This window comes from Arachis stenosperma, chromosome 3, assembly GCF_014773155.1.
Source record: "Arachis stenosperma cultivar V10309 chromosome 3, arast.V10309.gnm1.PFL2, whole genome shotgun sequence".
Classification (NCBI taxonomy): domain Eukaryota; kingdom Viridiplantae; phylum Streptophyta; class Magnoliopsida; order Fabales; family Fabaceae; genus Arachis; species Arachis stenosperma.
Window position 1 is genome coordinate 162007103 of NC_080379.1, and position 21192 is coordinate 162028294.

General features: G+C 27.8%; 2 protein-coding genes across 2 annotated transcripts; one reads left to right on the forward strand and one right to left on the reverse strand.

Annotated features, from left to right (window-relative positions):
• Nucleotides 1–12676: 12676 nt before the first annotated feature.
• Nucleotides 12677–17848, forward strand: LOC130969236 (transcription factor SRM1-like). Its single transcript, XM_057894880.1, has 3 exons — nt 12677–12923; nt 14481–15148; nt 16927–17848. The coding sequence occupies exons 2-3, from the start codon at nt 14763–14765 to the stop codon at nt 17411–17413; spliced, it is 873 nt and encodes a 290-aa protein (XP_057750863.1). The 5' UTR covers nt 12677–12923; nt 14481–14762; the 3' UTR covers nt 17414–17848.
• A 1105-nt stretch (nt 17849–18953) lies between these two features.
• On the reverse strand, nt 18954–20107 carry LOC130969407 (MLP-like protein 423). The gene is made up of 2 exons (XM_057895107.1): nt 19870–20107; nt 18954–19422 (listed from the first exon to the last, which is right to left on the reverse strand). Exons 1-2 carry the CDS (start codon nt 20057–20059, stop codon nt 19145–19147), a joined length of 468 nt encoding a protein of 155 aa, XP_057751090.1. The 5' UTR covers nt 20060–20107; the 3' UTR covers nt 18954–19144.
• Nucleotides 20108–21192: the final 1085 nt, after the last annotated feature.

Here is a 21192-nt window from a genome sequence, read left to right on the forward strand (position 1 = left end):
CCCTGGATTAGAATCCGTCGCTGACCATCACAACACTGGTCTCAACCTGCACTCACACCATTCTGGCAGACGTGCATCTCTGTTTCTATTCATTCTCCTCATGATGCTTCCAAATGATCATGGATTGTTCGAGCTCCTAGCTGCGTTGCTCGCGCTAGCCATAACGTGTGGTTTTCGAAGATGGAGAAAACACTGTAGGAGAAGCAATAGAGTAGAGTCACCTCTGGTACGATGGATAAGAGAGAAGAAGAGAGTGTGCGATGGAGAAGAGAGTCAATTGGGGGTTAGGGTTTTTAACCTCAATTTCGAGACCAAATTGAGTCAAAACAGTTTACGTCACCACGTCAGCTAACTGTTGTGCTGACAGCGTGTCACCAACGAGTCCAAGTCAGCTTTTCGGTTGCACCAGCTGAACGAATTTGACCGGAAGGACGAGTCTGAGTTCCAGAGTGCAACTTCAGAGATGAATATGAGTAATTTTTAATTTCAGGAATCACTATGAGGCTCGAGGGTAACCTCAGAGACCACTTTAAAACTTATTTCAACAATAACAAAGCAATAAACATGTAGTAAAGATATCATAAGATGAAAATTATAAAATCGTCTTCTTTATTCATGATTTGTGATAATATTATATAATTAAAATAACTAAGTCTAAGATTAAGAGAGACTCTTGTCCAATTCAATTTTATGCTCTGATTGTTCGAATTTAAAAATTGGTCAAATCCAAAATACCGGTGCGATCAAATTAGGAATATTAGGGCTATTCAGCAGCTTGATAATTATTAGACCAAGTCACTTGTCATTAAATGTAACTTTCTTTTAAATATATAACGTATATGAAATTAAATTAATTTTTTAAAAATTATTTTATTAATTATAATTTAAATAGTGCAACTCTGATCTACTAATTAAATTAGTGACTCAATCATTCAATATCTTAATCAGATTAATTATTGGTTCAAATTAGATAATTATATATTTTGAAATAAGAACAATTATATTTTATATTCTAAAATCATAGAATAATCGTAATTTATTTGGTATATAATCCGAAACGGAGTATAATTTTGTCCATACTCTATGATAATATCTGTTTTAGAGACTGAAGTTAAAATCTGAGAACTGAAATTTGCTATTGTATTTGATACTGCGATACAAAATTTTAATACTTTCAAAAAGGAAGAATAAAAAAGCTGATTTTTTTTAAAACTAAAATTTTAATAATATTTTTTATAAAAAATTAAAGATATTTTTATTTAATTTTTTAAATTTTAAATTTATCATTCAATTTTTATATTTATCTTAAACTAAATATAATATTTAAACATAATTCAATCTAATAATATATTTTATATCAAATACAATATATTTCAATTTTTGTCATTCAATTTTTATCTTTCTCTCTCTTCCAAATACATCTTATATGTTGGTGTGGATTCTGGAGGTGATACAGTTGGACCGAGTATGAGTATGGGCCCAATAGAACTCAGTTTAAACGGGTTGGATATGTTTTAAAAGTGAAATGCAAGTCCAAATAAATGTGTGACAGTAAAATGGACGTAGTTTAAATGGGCTATAAATGGGTTTTCGAATTTGATGACTTTTAATTGCCTCTGACCAAAAAACAAAAAAAAGCTTATGCTTGCCATTGACAATGCTATGACAATGAGAAAACTTTTGATGTAGCTGGCCATGGCTTGAAGTTCATAGTGAACACTAAAATACAAATGATCTAAGGATGTGTGTGATTGGAAGAATTATATTTCTAGAAATTTTAAGATAGAAATATCATATTTTTATGTTTGGTTCAAAATTTGAAAAGCTATTTCTAAGTAAATTTGATTTCAGGGAATCAAAATATCATCATTTCAATTTCCACCTTTCCTTTAAATATTTTTAATTCCCGTAAAAATAAAATATTTGTAATAAAGTAATACTTGAACCACACATCCTAAGATTTCTTTATACTTAAAGGAACATATATGGGAAGGGAACTTCCATATATGGAAGATTGGGAAGGGGACTTCCATTGTTAATATGGGAAGAATTGATTAAAAATTTGTAATATATATACTTCATATATGTTTTAGCAATATATGAACAAATTATTAAAATGCTTTGATATATATTGCATGATGTTTTTTTTCTAGTCAAGATTTAATAGAGAGGTCAAATCTTGAACAAATAAAAAGAACAAAATAGAATGCAAACAAATAAAAAGATATGAATTTTTTTAAATAAATTAATTATATAAAATAAAATATAATTCACAAGACATAAAATTTGTATGGCATTGTTGTTGAAATAATAAATGAAAATGACATTACTTCATCATAAAGATATGAGTTTTTTAAACTAAAATATCTCTATAGTGCATAGAAATAGAGAAAAATTGTAAAAGCTTTCAATCTATTGGGTAACATAACCAATCGATTGAATTGGGCAAATCCATATTGCTTTGAACCTTTGAATCGATTGGGTAACACAACCAATCGATTGAATTGGGAAAATTCATATTGTTTTGATGACTTCAATCACTTGGGTAACACAACCAATCGATTAAATTGTGAGATCTCAGGTTGTTTTGAAGCATTCAATCGATTGATAGTATAAGCAATCGATTGAATTTTAAAAAACCCACATTTTAGTCTTGGGTAATATGACCAATCGATTGATTTTTGTGAAAACCATGCTGCCTTATAATTTTCAATCGATTATTTTGTGATAACATGTAGTCCAATCGATTGAGTTATTATGGAAAACCTGAAATTCAATCGATTGATTTTCAAAGAAACACAATTTCACAGCTCTGGACAAACGTCACAGATCAAATATAAACTTTTAATTAATTGGAATGGCCAAAAAATTTATTACCATTAATGAAAGATCTAATTCGTTATTATTTTTTATTTTGATTGTTAATAAACATAATAAGATAAATAATAAAATAATAATTTATAAAATAAAAAATAATTTTTATAATTAAATAAAATATATAAAATTAATTTATAATTAAAATTAAAAAATAATTATTTAATCGTTATTAAAAAAATTTAAAAAATATATTTTATTATGAAATTATTTAATGATGCAAACATTTTGGAACAATCGAATCCTGGTGAGTAAAAAGGTATATGCATGAGTTAGTTGAAAAAGAGGAGGGATGCATGGCAAATGCATGTGCAAAATTTGAAGTGCATCTGAGGTGGTATGCAATCATTGATTCACTTCACGGCAAGCGTGGCAGGCAACTTGGAGCATAAAGTGGACTTTATCCAAAACAGCCAAAATAAAAAGGTAACAACCCTTTAATTATTTATTCTTATATGATCTTATCTTAAAAATAATTACAATTCAATCATTCATCCATTCCTAGTATTATTATTACTCTTATTAATTTGCTGTTTTATTTATCATGAATAATTATAATAAATATAAAATTAATTAAAATGATAAATACTTTTTATTTTAAATATATACTGTGAAGGATATTTGTTATAATTTTTTTTCTCAATTTCTATTATATACTAGATTATTATAATATAATTATGCTAAGTAAACATAAAAGTTAGTTGTTATACAAAAATATGTATTTGGTGTTCATAAAACAATTTGATTAGTTTGGATTATAATATGTTTAATTATATTGATAACTAATTAATTATTAAAAATATTATTATCTATCTATTCTATTATATAAAAATCGGATGTCTGCATTTAATGATGAAGCTGACGTGGCATACTTCGGAGAGTGTTTCCCGATTTAATTGTTTTAACTCATTCAATACAATTTATTACACTGACTTAATTATATCAACTAATTGATTTGATTAGATATTTAAATATTTCTTTTCTTAATATAATTTATTATAATTTATATTACTTAATTAATTATACTACATTAATTATAATTCGTTATATTAGTGAATTAATCTTTTCATTTATAAAGTCTAAAATAAAATAAATAAATTGTTATTTATTCTAATTAAATTTGTTTATATACTATATATGAATTAACGTCCATTCTATTATATAAAAATCGAATTTCTACACTTAATGGTGGAGTTGACGTAACATGCTTCGGAGAGTGTTTTTCGATTTATTTCTTTTAACTCATTAAATATAATCTATTATGAGATTAATTATATCAACTAATTGATTTGATTAGATATTTAAATATTACATAATTATTATAATTTATATCAATTTATTTTAATAGTATTTCCTAATTTATTTCTTTTAATATTCTGGTAGTATTTTTTAATTTATTAAATTAAATTAGGTATAAATTATGTATATTAATTAATTGATTTGATTAAATTATTAATAATTAAAATAATAAATCTATAAATAAAATACGCAAATGAGATATTTTTAACTAATAATTAAATCAAATTAAATTATATGTATTGAGTCAAATTCAAATCATGTGAATCAAATACTAAACTAAAATATGATCATTTCTTGCTTATTCAAATTAAATGCAATAAATAAAAATTAATTTTATTAGATAATTATGATTTTCTGATCTTCTATATATAGACAACCAAACAAAGTGATAAGAATCATCATTTTTATCGCTCTTGCTATTTCAACTCTTCTTTTCTTCTTTTTTTTTATGTAAAATTTCTTTTATGGATAAATGAAAAGGTATAGATGAATAATATTTCGTTGATTGTTTGTTTATAACTCAAAATATCTCAATTTAAGCCTTATCGTTGCTGATGGAATTGGATGACAATGTGCTCGGCATACTTGCGGCTTAAGAAATCAAGTCATGTGCTCGAGGTGCACCGATGCAAACTTTTGGAGCACTGCCGTTGAATTCATTGTATAGCTACAGCAAATTATGATATAGTTAAAAAACGTTTATGCATACATGCTATTCTTCTTTATATATGTATTCCTCTATTTTTACAATTCACATCTTTATATATTAGATTCTTTTGACATCTTTATAATAAATAATTATTTATTTTTATAATTACTATTTATAAAATTTATTACATAATTTTCTCCTCTTAATATCAATATTTAATGAATATAAGATACAAAATATTATTTATATTATTTAACATACAAAACAAATATCTTAAGTCATTATGTAGAACAAGAAGTATAATAGTGCAAATACTTACTTACTTATTTATTTTATTTATCTATTCTATTATATAAAAATTGAGTTTCTACACTTAATGATGGAGTTGACATAGCATGCTCCACAGAGTGTTTTCCGATTTAATTATTTTAACTCATTCAATACAATTTATTACAATGACTTAATTATATCAACTAATTGATTTGATTGGATATTTAAATATTAATATAATTTATTATAATTTATATTACTTAATTAATTAGACTACGTTAATTGTAATTCATTGTATCAGTGAATTAATTTTTTCATTTATGAAGTCTAAAATAAAATAAATAATTTATTGTTTATTCTAATTAAATTCATTAAATTGGATGACGCATAGCAACGCATACGGTGGCGGAATAGACACAACAATGGTAGTGACTGGGCAGGTGGAATAACGGCGACGAGATGGAAGTTGCATGTTCTTCTCTACTGCATTCGAAAGCAAGTCAAGCAATATTCTATTCTTCTGGGTTTTGGGGAGTAAAGTCACAGAATTGAGGGCAAGAAAAGTTAGGTGGCTATTTAGTTTTTCAAGGCTTTTTTTTTTGTTCTAGATTTCTAAATACCTAAAAGAGCACCGTGTTAAAGATTGTATATCCTTTATTTCTTTCTTTTTTTTTTTAATGTAGATGAATATAAAATAGATTAAAAATTGTGTACGAAAAAGTTAAATTAAGTTAGACAAATATATTATTATTATTATTATTATTATTGTAATTGAATAAATTAAAAAAATTAATTAAAAAACATCGTTATCCTTGAATTTAACTCTATCTATTATGCAAAATCTCTATTTATATGATTTATTTCTCATTATATCTAGATTACATCTCATTAATAATTATAGATAAAAAAAATTTTATTAATTGCATTTTAAATTTTCAATTATATGTCAGAATTAATTTTTTTAATCTAAAGTTAATGTAAAAAATAAAAAGAAATTCACATCAAATTATTTAGACTCTAGAGTCATTAATAAGTTTTTTGACCAATAAGATGTCATTCATAATTTTCTCTAAAAGTTTAAGTTGTATAAATATAATTAGATAATTTTAATAAGAATAATATTATACATTTAAATTTATCTATTCTATTATATAAAAATTGGATTTTTGTACTTAATGATGAAGCTGACATAGCATGTTTCTGAGAATGTTTTTCGATTTATTTCTTTTAACTCATTAACTATAAGTTATTACGATAAATTAACTATATCAACTAATTAATTTGATTAAATATTTAAATATTATATAATTTATTATAATTTATATCAATTTGATTTGGTAGTATTTTTTAATTTATTTATTTTAATATTTTGTTAGTATTTTTAATTTATTTCTTTTAATTTATTAATCCAAATTTATTGTGTGTACTAATTAATTAATTTGATTAATTTATTAGTCATTAAAATAATAAATCTATGAATAAAATAGGCAACTGAGATATTTTCAACTAATTATTAAATCAAATCAAATCAAATCATATATATTGAACTAAATTCGAATCATGTGAATTATGGACCAAATTAAAATAAAATAATTTCTTACTTATTCAATACACTTTTTGTATTTATAAATAAATTGTTGTCTACTTCAATATATGAAATTTTTATGAATTTTTTATTACGCAATTCACTTTAACACAAATAAATTAATTTATAAAAATTTAAACTTGAACGCTTGCTATGATTAAACTCAAACTTTAATTTATTTTGTCATATTATTATATAAATATTAAATTCTTTGATTAAACACTTATTTGATTACGAAATGATATTATATATTATTTTATATTGACAATTAAATTTCAGTTACTACACAAATATTATATTTTAGGTAATTGTATATTTTTTTGTTATATTAAAAAATTATTATATAATTTTAAGATCATTTAGTTATGTTTATTTTTTTAAAAGTATTGTCATTATTGTAGAGTAACTAATGTTTGTGATAGTATAAAATTAAAAAATAAAAATACAAAATATTAATAAATGTGTTTTTGAAGTATAAATCTTGAAGTAAATATATGTAATTATAATTAATGATCATAATTAAAAGTCTTTATTTTATTTCAATTTGTTCAGGACATGTTTATCTTAAATTTTATTTTTTTATTAATTAGTATTTTTTTGTATATTTAATTATCATTAATTTATATAAATCAAAATGTATAACTTAAAAAGATAGATACGTGTTTAAAAAATAAAAAAATATATTTTTTGTTCGTTAGTAAAAAATGTATGTCATTTTATTTTTTTTTTGGCATCAAATTTTACATTTTTACCATAAGTTAGAGTAAATTATTAAATATAAATTAGATTTACTACTTATTATCCTAATTCGAATTCATTATATTCGATTTATATGGAAATGTAAATGGAGACAATTAGATAACGTTATTGGGTTTAGGGGATTCAGGTAATTTTAGGGTGACTTTGGTTTATCAACATAAATTAGCCTAATATGTGATATTAGTTATTGTTATATATAATAGAATAGATGACATATTTATGCATTGTTTAGATTAGAAGAATTTGTAGAGGAATAACATGCTGGAGAAGAAAATAGATGGAAAAATTAATTTTTCATTATTTGGTTCAACAAAGAAATTGAATGAAAAACACAAAAGTGTATATGGAGCTCACGTAAATTTTTTTTCTTCAAAGTTGCAAAAAAAACTGATTCAAAAGTGCAAACATGGATAAAAATACAGAGTTACCATTTGAATTATAATTTATATATAATATATAAAAACATTAATATAATTTTTCTTTATTATGATTTTTTCTCTTCTTACTTTTTCTTCCATTCAAGCAAAAGAAATTTTTTCCTCTATTTTCTTTTCATTCATTTTTTTTTCATCTAAACAACACACACAAAAAATATACTTTTCTTTTCATTTTCTTTCCTCTTATTTTTTTTATCTTATATCCAAACAATAGTTTAGTGTTTATCCATTTATCTTTTATTAATATTGTTATAATAAGGATACATGTAACTTTATAAAAATGATATAACCTAGACTTTGATTATCTGAGAATTTATTGAGTGGTTAGAATAGCTCCACGTCATGAACCAATGAATGCTAGCAATAAGGATGATCACAAAAACAGCCGAAACGGGTATTTGCAGGAATTACTCGCGTTTTGGAGCTAGATGGGGACTCCCGAAATTCTCACGACCTGCCATGCAAAAATGGATGGGGACTAGGAGTGGCAAACGGGTCGAAACCTGTCGAGCTGGTCGCATAACCCGCCAAAAAATGCGAGTTGGGCTGAAATTTTATGACCACCAAACTTAAAAATCCCGCCTACCCTGCACCGCCTAATCCACGGGATTTGGCGGACTTCGACGGGACGGGGCAGGCTTTCCCGCTGGGCCAAGCTTTTATTTTGGTAGAGACATTTTTTTACAAATTTTTATAATGTTATTGATCTACAAGATGATGAAGATGATAATTGAAGAAGTTTTAAGTTATATTTTGGATTATGTTTATGTTTGATTGATTATAAACTTGAAGATGTTTAATTATATATTTTGGATAATATTTTTTTGCTTTGGACAATGCTGGTTTTATTATTTTGTTTCAAAAAAATTGATTCATAAGTATATTTATTACATATTTATAATTATAAAGACGTTAATGTGCGTGAATTTAAAAATTATAATTTTTATGTTTTTAGAAATTATAAATTTATTGAAATTGTTGTGAAATTATATATATTGTTTAATATTTAATGGTTCATAAAAAAAAGGAGATCCCGCTAGCCTACCATTAGGTAGGCGGAGAAAAAATTCAGAACCGTTTTACTAGGCGGGGCGGGCTTTTGGCAAGACAGGGCGGACTTTCCCATTTGCCACTCCTAATAGGGGCACGGACATAAGTACCCGCCCTATGAAACTTATTAAATATACGCGAATATAAAATTATTAATTTATCCTATTTTATATATATGTAAATCTATTTCTTGAATTTAGTAACCTTAATTTCTGCCTCCAATTTGAATTTTTTCTTTTTCTTCCAGACTCATTCTCAGCCTTGATCCTCTCTCTCTAACTCACTTTCTCTACCTCTCATCAAGTCCGTCACTATGTCGCTCAGTATTGTCCTAAAAAATTATGTTATGTTATTATGTTGGATTTTTTTTATGTTTTCTCCTTTTGAAATGTTATTTTTCATAACGAATATGTTATAAATTGTGTTGAATTATATTGAATTGATTATTTTATGATTTATTATATTATGTCTTTTTGTATTAATTTTTTAAAAAATTTTCAAAGAATATTAATAGATACCCGAAGAGATCTACGTTCTCTTAGGAGTAATTAAATAGGAACTTACAATGACGGAGAAAGAAACAGAGACATTTTTTTTAAATAGGAATGAAGGATGAAAAGTGGGTTTCTCACGCTCCCCTGAGTTCTCATTACCATATCTAACTAGCAACGGAGATCCAATTTGCGCCGATTTAAGAGGAAACGCATAGACTTCATCTGCATTGGGTGTTTAAGGTAACGAACTCAAGTCAGATTTGGGACCCTAACAATAGATTTTAGTTGATCTTGCTTGCATTGAGGTCTTACCAGGTTCAAATATATCTTAAATTAATATTTTGAGTCATTGTTATAGCAAATACCATACTATTTAATATTATAACACTTAGTATATAAAAGTTAGATAGATTTACAAGACATTTTTTAATTCAAATTAAAAAAATTAATTATCTCTTTTTTAGTTTTAAATATTATTTTTAATGTAACAAAAAAGTGAAAATAACAATAATCACTCACATAATTAAAATAGAAAATTTTAATATATACATGACACTATATATATCAAGGATTATTATATGATATATAATTTTTTTTCTTTTCTGTAATGACTATTTATATAATTTATTGAACAATTTTAATTTTTCATCTTAATATTTAATAAATTTAACATACAAAATAAATAACTTAAGTTATCATCTAGCACAATAAGTATAATAGTGCAAATATTTATTTATTTATTAGTAGTAAAAAATATATAAATAGTATAAATTGATATTTTTTTAGTATAAAGCAATAATAAAGATTATTAATTAAGTTAATTACATAATTAAAAAATTAAGAAGAATTTATTAAATAATAATAAAAATAAGATTACTATTTTTACATATTACAAAATTTATAAAAAAAATTGGATAATAAATCAATCCTCAATAGATTATATATTAATTCTGTCAAAAAAATAAATAATCAATACATTGGATATTATTATTTACGTACTAATATATATATACATATATATATATATATATATATACATATATATATATATATATATATATATATATATATAATCGATTATTAAGTTTATAATTAATTTTTAATCTAATTTTTGGTAATTAAAATTTAAATGATTGAAATTATTAAATGATGAATATTTGTATCTAACCAATTTATTTTTATTGAAATTAAAAAAATGATGAGTTGTTAATCAATTCTAAATTTAAATTTAAATTTGAGTAAGAAAATAAAAAAATATTTTACATTTTATCTCACTAACCAAAATTAATTTTAAGATAAGAAATTACTTTGTACATCATATATATTGTAAGATAGTATGGTCATTTGTTATTTTTTAATAGTAAATATTGGCAAATAAAATGGTGTAAGAAATTAGAAGAAAATGTATTTACAAGTTTAGAAAATATTAATTTATTTTTCAATAGAATAAATTATATATTGAATAACAAAAGTTGTTATCGGTTTCTTTTCACACTAACTAATACTCAACGATGGTGTTTCGATACACCATATTACCAAAAAATATTAATCGATCTAATAACTTTTGTAATGACATAAGTTTATGAATTTGAAAATTTAAAAATTATTTCATAAAATGTGAAGTTTTAACAAGTAACAATGTTGATCATATTGTTTTGATTTCAAGAATGAATACGATAGTAATAAATAAAATTGTCCCAAGAAAATTTCAACAAAGACAAAAATTCATAAGTATTTCTATTAATGAAAAATTAATCTATTTTAAAGACAAATACAATTTTTTCTACAGATTTTTTAACTTGGCAAGTCGAGAATTAATCCACCACATATTGATATTCTATTTATTAAGGGTCTGTCGCTAACTAATGGATTGTGATACACAAGGCGAGATTCGAACTCCAAATACTTGCTTAAGCGGGCAAATGAGATGACCATTCAATAAATTTAAATTGATTAAAATAAATATTAATTATTTTTAATATTTTTAAGTTGTAAAATATTTATAATAATAATTACTATGTATATTTTTTATTTAAATTTTAATAAAAAATTTTATATAATTTTATGTATTATCCCGTGTAGAACACGGGAACATACACTAGGGATAAAAATCGGATGTCTGCACAAAATTTAGATCTTGAATTACTGAATAGCATAAATTGCTCTGGTTTGCCTCCATATAAATTAATACTCAAGGTTGGTGATCCGGTGATGTTATTGAGGAATATTGACAAATCCAGTGGTATTTGTAATGGTACATGGCTACAAGTTAGGAAGTTTGGAAATCATGTCATAGAATGTGAAGTCTTAACGGATAACAATGTTGGTCATATTGCTTTGACTCCAAAAATGAATATGGTACCAACAAATGAAACCGTCCCAGTTAGATTCCAACGAAGACAGTTTTTCATAATAGTATCGTTTGCCATGATAATTAATAAGTCTCAGGGACAAACTTTATCTCATGTTAGATTGTACTTGCCCAAACCAGTTTTTACACATGGCCAACTATATGTGGCACTTTCAAGAATTAAGAGTAAGAGATATTTAAAAGTTTTACTTATGAATTACGTAGAAATGTCTATAAATTTAACTATCAATGTTGTTTATGGAGAAGTTTTTGAAAAAATAAGATTTTAATATAAATATTTTAATTTTATTTTAAATTCTGTACCAATGTATAATTATTTTACTTAAAAAAAGTGTAAAATAATTATTACTCACTATTTTTAAGTTAAACTTTAATTTTGAGAATAATTTTATAAATTTCTTAACATAATAATTATTTTATGTTTTTTTTAAAATATCTAAACATATAATTTTTTTTTACTTTTATAAATTTTTCCGTGCTGAGCACGGGTTCATACACTAGTTATTGTCAATAAATAATAGTTCAAATGGCATAGTTTTTTCATACTCAATTAAAAAATTACGAGTTCGAATTTCCTATTTTTAGTTAAAAAAATATTATTTCTAAATCTTCACCGTTTATATTTTTTATTGAAATCAATAAAATCTTTTATGCGGTAGTAATTAATATGATAATTTTATACCAATGATTGCTTTATCCATTTATCAGAAAATTTCTAATTTATTTGATGTAAAAAGTTTTACATAAATTATATTTTTTAATATCAATTTTTTTTATACATCTAAAACTTAAATACAGTTCTAAATTTCGAATTAATCATAAATAGGCGATGATAAGACATTTCATCATTAGTTTATTAGAGCTTAAGTACTGTGTAATACAAATGCGTTGATTTGATTTGGTTTCGATAAGGGTATGGTTTTGATTGTTTAATAGAACAAAAAAAGTGGATCAAATCATGAGAGAGAAGATTCAAGATTGTCACTGATCCAATTTCAACACATATATATAGACCCACACAAGTTTTATTTGACTCTTTTTTTTGTGACTGACAACTGAAGTTTGTTTTTGCGGCCAAAAGCAGATTGAAGAAGAAGAAGCATTACAGCTTCTGGGAGAAAGAAAGAAGATAAAGGTGATTACTTCTTTATTTTCATACGCTTCGTTGCTCCTACAATTCATGATAACAACAATCAAAATTCTTTAAAAGATTTAATCTTGGTTGGGTATGGAAAAAATTGGAAAAGTATAAAGCAAAAGGGGTAGATAAAAATCCTTTCTTTTTCTTTTTTCGGTGTGTTTATTCCTCAATTCCTTTTCCCTGTTTCCTCTCTCTTCATATTGTATTAGGTAGCATCATATGTCAGATATTAATGGGGCACTGCAGATTCCAGTGGTGTTTCCAAGTTGGTGTTTGTGGCTTTTTCAAACCCCAGTTGTCCTATTTGTATTGATGGGACCGATTTTGAGTGACCCCTTCTAAACATCTCTTTGGGGATATTTCAGGATAACCATCAATGTCATCATCTAATCATCTAATCTGATTATTTTCAAGATTTTACACTCATAAGTGTATTTCAAGTTTAGGGCTTTTCCTCCTCTTAAACCCTATTGATTTTTTTGGATTTTACTTTTTTTTTTCTTTATTCAGGTAGATTCTCTTTTTATCTGGTTTAATTGAGTTGATTATTAATTTTAATGTATTTCCTTTTCTATTTTTTCCCTTCCTATTTTGTTAGGACCATTAAAAATTTCCATGTTTTGGAGTATGGAGGATTCTGTTTTTAATTTTTTTTTTAAATCTGAAAAAAAGATTAGCTTTTGTACCTATTCTTTTTCTTTAACACTTTATTCTTTCAGGTGATTACATGCTAATCAGTAATCACTCTGAATAATACATAGCTATGTAATCTCATTCACCTACTGAACCTACAGTTGTTTTACTCTGGAGGTATGTTAAGCTGTACTTCATAGGTGTTTGATCAAAGGATTTTGAGATTAGGCATCTTTAAAGAGATTGAATGTGTCTAAGTGAAGTATGGCCCATTTAAACAAATTTTTTTTTTCATCACTGTTTTATTCATACCCATCTATTTCTTCTTCTAAGAATTCAACCTTAGCTATGTCAGTGATGCTGTTTTGGCCTTTGTTTCTTATGTTCTAGTTGAAAACTCTGAACTTTTTGAGTGTTGAATCATGAATGCTGTCTCTTATATATCACAAGAATAGGAAAACAAAGATTTGAGGATGCTGAATGTCTGTTATGTGAAAAAAGAGTTTTGTAACAGTTATACTCTCACAGTTATGATTTGAAAAAATTATTTTTTTTGTGGTCCTATGCTGTTAAACCTGTTCCTATCAATAGGGCAATTGGATAAATTGAATTTTTTTTTCCTTTATGGAATGGGGAAATTGGCAAATATTGAATGCTATTGTTATCCATTACAGTCTTCTCGGTTTTTCTAGTTTGTTTGTGTCTGAGAGGTCCCTGTCCTCTATTATAAGTTTATAACTCTACAACCCTAATTACCTTCACATCAATTTCTGATTTTTTCCCCCTTTTTCATTATTATTATTTTCCACTTGCTTTAAGACACCATATATTTCATCTATGTATTTATTATTCTTGTCACTAGTCAGATTTTTCTCGTGTTCTAACTTTACTCTTTCCTGCCTTTTCTTTCATCAATAGGGTAAGCAATTCACAAAATCTTGGAGCAAAATCACCCTTGAAATTCACATACATCAAGAGAGTATTGGGGGTTTTTATTGGTTTTTAACACTGTCAGATTCCTGGCATTTTCTGTTGGCTCTGGTTCAGAACTTTACAGTGTAGGCCAACATGTAAGGTCCAATAATTTAGCAATTGATAGAACAAGCCAAAGTGTTTGTGGCATTTAACATGTGTTGACCTAGATTTGTGGAGCTGTTGGATACAGACCTTTACTCTCCTTTGTGAATCTAACAAAACCAGATGGCTGGTGATGAAGTAGGTAGTAGCTCTGAGTGGAGCTTTGAGCAGGATAAAGCATTTGAGAATGCCTTGGGTACTTACCCTGAGGACGATCCGGATCGATGGGAGAAGATTGCTGCCGATGTAACTGGGAAGACTTTGGAAGAGGTTAAACAACACTATGAGCTTCTGGTTGATGATGTCAACTTAATTGAATCTGGGCGTGTGACTCTACCGGCTTATAATTCTACTTCAGAAGGCTCAACAGGCAATGCTAGTGATGAAGGAGGTGGCAAGAAGGGTGGCCAACCTTGGAATTCGAACAGCGAGTCTAATAATGGATCTAAGTCTTCAAGATCAGATCAGGAACGGCGTAAGGGTATTGCTTGGACAGAAGATGAACACAGGTCAGTTTATTGTTTACTTAAGTATTTAGAGAACCTGGGTACGGTTATATATGGCTGTAGTAAACTTCATAAGGTAGTTTATCCATCTTAATTTGTTACCGTTTCATCTCAATTTTGTTGTGTTAAACCATATCATTTTAGAGCTTTATCTGATTGTAGTCTCCATATCCTGGTCAATCTTTGTGAGTGTCATGACAGCTTAGAAGTTCTTTTCCACCATAACAAATTGTTTCTTCTAATCTTGTTAGCTTAGTTTCCATTCACTCTTAATTGTTGAGCAATTTGTAGTGCTCCTTTGGCAGGGTTGCCATTGCTCTGGTTATAATTGATTTCCAGTAGGTTGAAATCAATAGCACTTTGATTATTAATTATTTTCGAATAGTAATTTCTTCTGATGTGTTTTGAGGTATTTGCTAGAGTACTTCTTTGACAGGTCATTTCTTTTTTTACTTCTGGGTTGGCTCAATTAATAGGGTTGAACAACCTCCAATTTTAATCCTATCCCTGGATTCATTCTTCGGTAAAAAAGTAACGATTAATCATTCTCACACTCTTTTAGATGTCAAAAGCACTCTGAAATTAATAACGGAGACTAGTTTCTTGCATCATTTAGTGAATTAGCATGTAGGCTATTTGGTGGCTGGAGTCAGTCAAGTGATACGTGTGTATCATAAGCATGGTTACTTTGCCTACACATAAGAGAAATGTAGTTAAATCTTAGTACAAAATCTTCATTAGACATGGAATTGTCAAAGAATAGTGTATGTAATTAATGGATCGTTGAAATTTCTGAACTTGGATCTCTAACTCTCATCAAGGCATGCTTTGTGGGGATAGAAGATGTAGGTTCCTGTTATGTTTTCTTGTTCTACATGTTTTGCATATTGTTTTTTGTTTTCGAAATGCGACCACATCTTGGATGCTATGGACTTTTTAGCTTTCATCAGAATCAGGACTGTGGATTTCATTCTATAAGGAGGAACAGTTTTGTAACATTCTCATGAAGCAAGAAATTCTATTCTAGCCTTAGTATGGTACAACCAAAATTAGTTTCATGCTTAAAACTTACATATTTACTGATCAATGAAATGTTTCCGTATCAAATATCTGTTATCCGGTTTATGGTTTATGAGTTGTGGCTCAATAATAAAGTACTGTCACCCACAACCCAGCATCTTTTACAACCTTAGATAGCAGATTCTGCGCTGAGGTTAAGAAATTTTGCTTGTATTGAGCCTTGAGGATTTTAAGTTCTAACAGCAAAACCAATGATCTTTAAGATAGTGATATGATAGCCTCATTAGTCATCAGTACTTTGTTCCAAAACCAATCCTTGGAGGAAAATACTGACATATATTAGGGAGACATTAATTGAAGTTTATGTATGCCAATGCCAAAGTTACATTCTTTGGGGCATAAACCAAAAATCATTTGGGTATAGAAACCAGACGGAAATATCGAATACGTGTAGGGACCATAAAGTGGGTCATCAGACTAAATCCAAAATCTAATAGCTAAGTTGGTTGTGTTGTCATTCTTCTGCTTACTAAAATGCTAATGAGGCTGCATCCCCTCCTTCAGAGAAATTCATTTTGTCACTTCTATAATGTCATTGCGTTCTTATATTCTTCAAAATTGTGATGGATTGTTTCGGTTCTATTCAAGCTGCAATTGATCTCAAGAGTAGTGGTTGCTGATTTTTATTCCTCTTATTCCATATGCTAACATTCGCTTGTCTAATCTTTATTCTTTGAACATCTTCAATTTTGATTGAACAGGTTATTTCTTCTTGGATTGGAGAAGTATGGAAAGGGTGACTGGCGAAGTATATCGAGGAATTTTGTGGTGACAAGAACTCCTACACAAGTAGCAAGCCACGCCCAAAAATATTTCATTCGTTTGAACTCGATGAACAAAGATCGAAGGCGATCAAGCATACACGATATCACCAGTGTGAACAATGGAGACGTGTCGGCACCTCAAGGACCAATCACCGGTCAAACGAATGGTTCAGCTGGAAACTCCACGGGAAAGTCACCAAAACAAGGCCCTCCAACCCCAACTGGTCCTCCAACTGTAGGACTATTTGGTGCTCCGACCATTGGACAACCGATAGGAGGAGGACCCCTTGTGTCTGCAGTTGGCACGCCAGTGAATCTTACTCCTCCCGCACACATGGCTTATGGTGTCCGAGCTCCGGTTCCCGGGGCTCCGATGAACATGGGTCCTGTGGCATACCCCATGCCCCCAACATCTCATAGGTGATGTGCTGTTGTGAGGCCTAATGTACAGAAAAACAGCAAATAGATATGGCTTCTGAATTTTATTGTTCTTTTCATTTGACAATTATTTGAAATAAGCAACACCGTGGATGAAGCAATTTGATGTTCTCTGTTTTGGAAGCAGTTGACAGCATAGAAGTAGAGTGGTTTCATAGACAATTTTAACTTCTTATTATTTTTAGTCATAATCATAATCATAATATATATTAAAATTGTGGATATGTCTTGTATTTCAGTAAGGTGTATAAGTTGACAGTTGCCACATAATGTTCTTGATCAAATTTACATTTCATTCATTGAATTAAATTTATAGATCACACTGGATGAATGAGATGTGAGTCGACAATGTATTTCACTTGTAATATGTTGTAACGCTTATACTTAATAATACATAATATAAGAAGATCCCCATCAATCACGCTATAAATTATTGTCCTCTTGCCATCATCAACACCCTCAATCTTCTGTCACTCACCGTAGATAATTATGTAGTATCACATCAATAATTTAATTATTTTTTATATCCACTGCTTAAATAATCATATCAAATAACTAACGGAAAAAAGGACCTTCGCCTCCTAAAATTATTTTGTAATCAAAGCCAACCATTTAGGTGGTAACATGCATCTTACCCGTGGGTACCTAATTTAATTTCATTCGATCGTGTAGGGTTGTCAATTCGATCCGCAACGAGTAGGATATGATGCGGGTAGAGTTTTTGTACAGGTCGAGTAGGATGCAGGTTACCACCTAAATGATTGGTAAAATATTTTTATATAAAAATATATTTCAAGTGGATATTAAACTAAATATCTTTCATTAAATACAAAAAATTCTTAGTCACTAAAAAAAGATCATTAATTGATAATTTAATACTTTTTTTTTTTACATAAAAGTCAATTTTTTTAAATTATCATCAAGTTCTATAATAATATTGCATCTTTTTTATAACCTACGGGTAAGATTGGATATCCCGAATTAAGAACGGGTAAAGTTAGGATTAGGATATTCTCAACTCGCGAATAAAATAAAATTGAGTTTATATAAAAATTTCAACCCGCAGATAAGATTAGAGTTGACTCCAAACCTTATCTTATCCTACTCATTGCAACCCCTTGAACCATCTTACCATCACCCCGAAGAATCTCAATGCATTTACCTTGGGGATTGGGGAATATGGTTACAAAATCCCTAATGCTTTTATTTTAGATTAAGGTTAGACTTCATCCTTAATAAATTAGATTTGTAATTTATTGGCATAATCCTAGTCTATAATCTATCATATATTTATAAGTGATAGATACAAAATTACGAATAAATATTATTTCCAATCTCTAAACTATATGTTCAAAAGACACATTTATTATTCACAATTTAAAAAAATTTAATTAGTCCCTATTTTTTTAATGGACTTTTTTTTATTAGTTGATTATAGTTCACTGCATCATTAGTTAGTTATCTAACAAAATTGAAAAAAAAAAAGGGACAGAACCATCTCATGGTTATGTAATAGATATTGTATTAGATATTGTATCGTATTACATTTCATTACATTCCATCCATCTGCATAATTATTCTTGACAATAATCCTATTAATTAGGTGAATAAGATGTAAATCAACGCAGTATTTCACACGCATATATGATATATGTAAATGCAACATTATTCTTACACGAACACATCACATTATTGTTGCATAAAACCCATTAAAAATTTATGCTTTTAGAAGATAGTCATCAACCTCTGGGAAGATCTTGGTTGCAAATTCTTTGATAAAAATAGGTTCAGGAACCTCTTGGCTAACCGTTTCATAATCACACACCCATTTCACAATGCTTCCATTATCATCCCCCTTTGGTGTTACACTAATATATCCCTTGTAACTTTTCAAGTACTTAAGAAGGTCACCATCAATCACACTATAAATCAATGTCCTCTTTTCATCATCAATATCTTCAATCCTTTCTGTTGCTGTGTTCACAAGTTCATGGCCTGAAAAGAGAGAGAGAGGGGGGGAAAAAAAAAGAAGAAAATTATTCATGAAAAATACAAATAACAATATAACATAATCTCTTATTAGTCTTAATTATTACATGCTTATGGATACTCATTCTAATTTATTGCTTATTTTGATTAATACTTGTCTAGAAAAGGTAGTGTATATATATATGGTTCCAATGCTCTTGAGCCTCCTATATTTCATTGACATGTAACAACAACAACAATAATAATAATACTAATAATGTAAGAAAATGAACTTAAATTCTGTGGTCAGGATGTAAAAAGTTTTTATACAAGCGGTATAATTATATATTATCATGTAAACAAAAATAATTATTTTTTTAACTGATTATAAGAACTTAATTAGCAAAATATTCGTTGTTATGTATATGTATATATATCGAAACGAATTAAAAAAAAAAAGAAAACATTACATACCTATGTCTAAAGTTACTTTCATGGAGGAGCCAGGAGCCTTGCCATCACCCTGAATAATGTGAATGCTTTTGTAACGAGATGGTGAGGCCTTAGGGAATATGGTTGCAAAATTTCTGATAGCACTCCAGAACTTGTCTGCTTTTGACTTCACCTCAATTTCTGCCTCAAGCTTTCCAACAACACCAGCCATTCCTTATATCAAGAGACAGAATTGTTGTGACTTAGGATGAGAACCTGCAACAAAATTTGCACATATATAGTATTGCAATCACTAGCTAATACAAGAAGTCAAAGTAGTTTTAGTGCCAATAACATTAGGATAAGTTTAAATATACGTGGGTTTATGTGAAGTTGATAATTGAAAATCGTTAATTATTTTGTCAAATCATAATGTGACACATCATGGAAGACCTAGTTGCGGGTAGGGATGGCAACACCACCCGAACTTGCAGGTACCTACCCTGTCCCTACCCGCTCACCCGCTCTGCACCGGGGGCGGGTTTTTAGTAGGACAGGGCGGGACCGAATTTTAGGTACTACCCACCCCTATCTGTCCCAGTATATATATAATATATAATTTTAATATATAATATGTGTAATATATGTAAAATAATTAGTAAAATGATTGATAATATTGTATCATATTTAAAATTTTACTTTAATTTATGTTATGTATTTGATGATGGTTATATAAATTTTGAAATTTAATTTTATTTATTAGATTTTAATAATTATAGAGGCGGATTAGGGTTCAATCATTTACTACCCACGGATGAGAAGACAAATTTTATGCAGGTTATTGTAAGGCGGGACGGGGTCAGATAGAACAAAAACCCGCCCCGTTTTCACCCCTGGCTGCGGAACGACAAGGTTAATTACTATAATTTATAGGATTAAATATAAAAATTAATCATACAAAGCTATCTCATAGGGCTACACATGGATATAATAATATTCAGATATCCGCGGTAATTATCCGCATCCAATCCGAATTTTACGGATATTATCCGCGGTAATATTATCAAATCCGATCCGCACTATGGTAGGATTGGATTGTGGATTTGACAGTGATATCTGCGGATCTAATCCGCATATCCGCATATCTGCACGTCTCATATAAATAGCATAGTTTAAGAAAGTAAATCCTAATGTGATATGAATTTTAGTGTATTGTTTTTGAATTTTACGATATCTTATTTTTAATTTTTTATATTATACTTTAACTTAAATAATTAAACTTAGATCTTGTGTTATTATTTTTTTTTTGTTATTCAAAAAAATTTTATTAATAATATTTTAAGAGTAAATAGGCTTAAACAGGTG

What these genes read in the sequence shown, in the direction of transcription:
- LOC130969236 (XM_057894880.1), top strand. Translation starts at nt 14,763, where the DNA reads ATGGCTGGTGATGAAGTAGGTAGTAGCTCTGAGTGGAGCTTTGAGCAG. An exon ending in TGGACAGAAGATGAACACAG is followed by an intron (nt 15,149 to 16,926) that starts GTCAGTTTATTG and finishes TTGATTGAACAG; the next exon opens with GTTATTTCTTCTTGGATTGG.
- LOC130969407 (XM_057895107.1), bottom strand. Translation starts at nt 20,059, where the DNA reads ATGGCTGGTGTTGTTGGAAAGCTTGAGGCAGAAATTGAGGTGAAGTCA. An exon ending in GAAAGTAACTTTAGACATAG is followed by an intron (nt 19,423 to 19,869) that starts GTATGTAATGTT and finishes CTCTCTTTTCAG; the next exon opens with GCCATGAACTTGTGAACACA.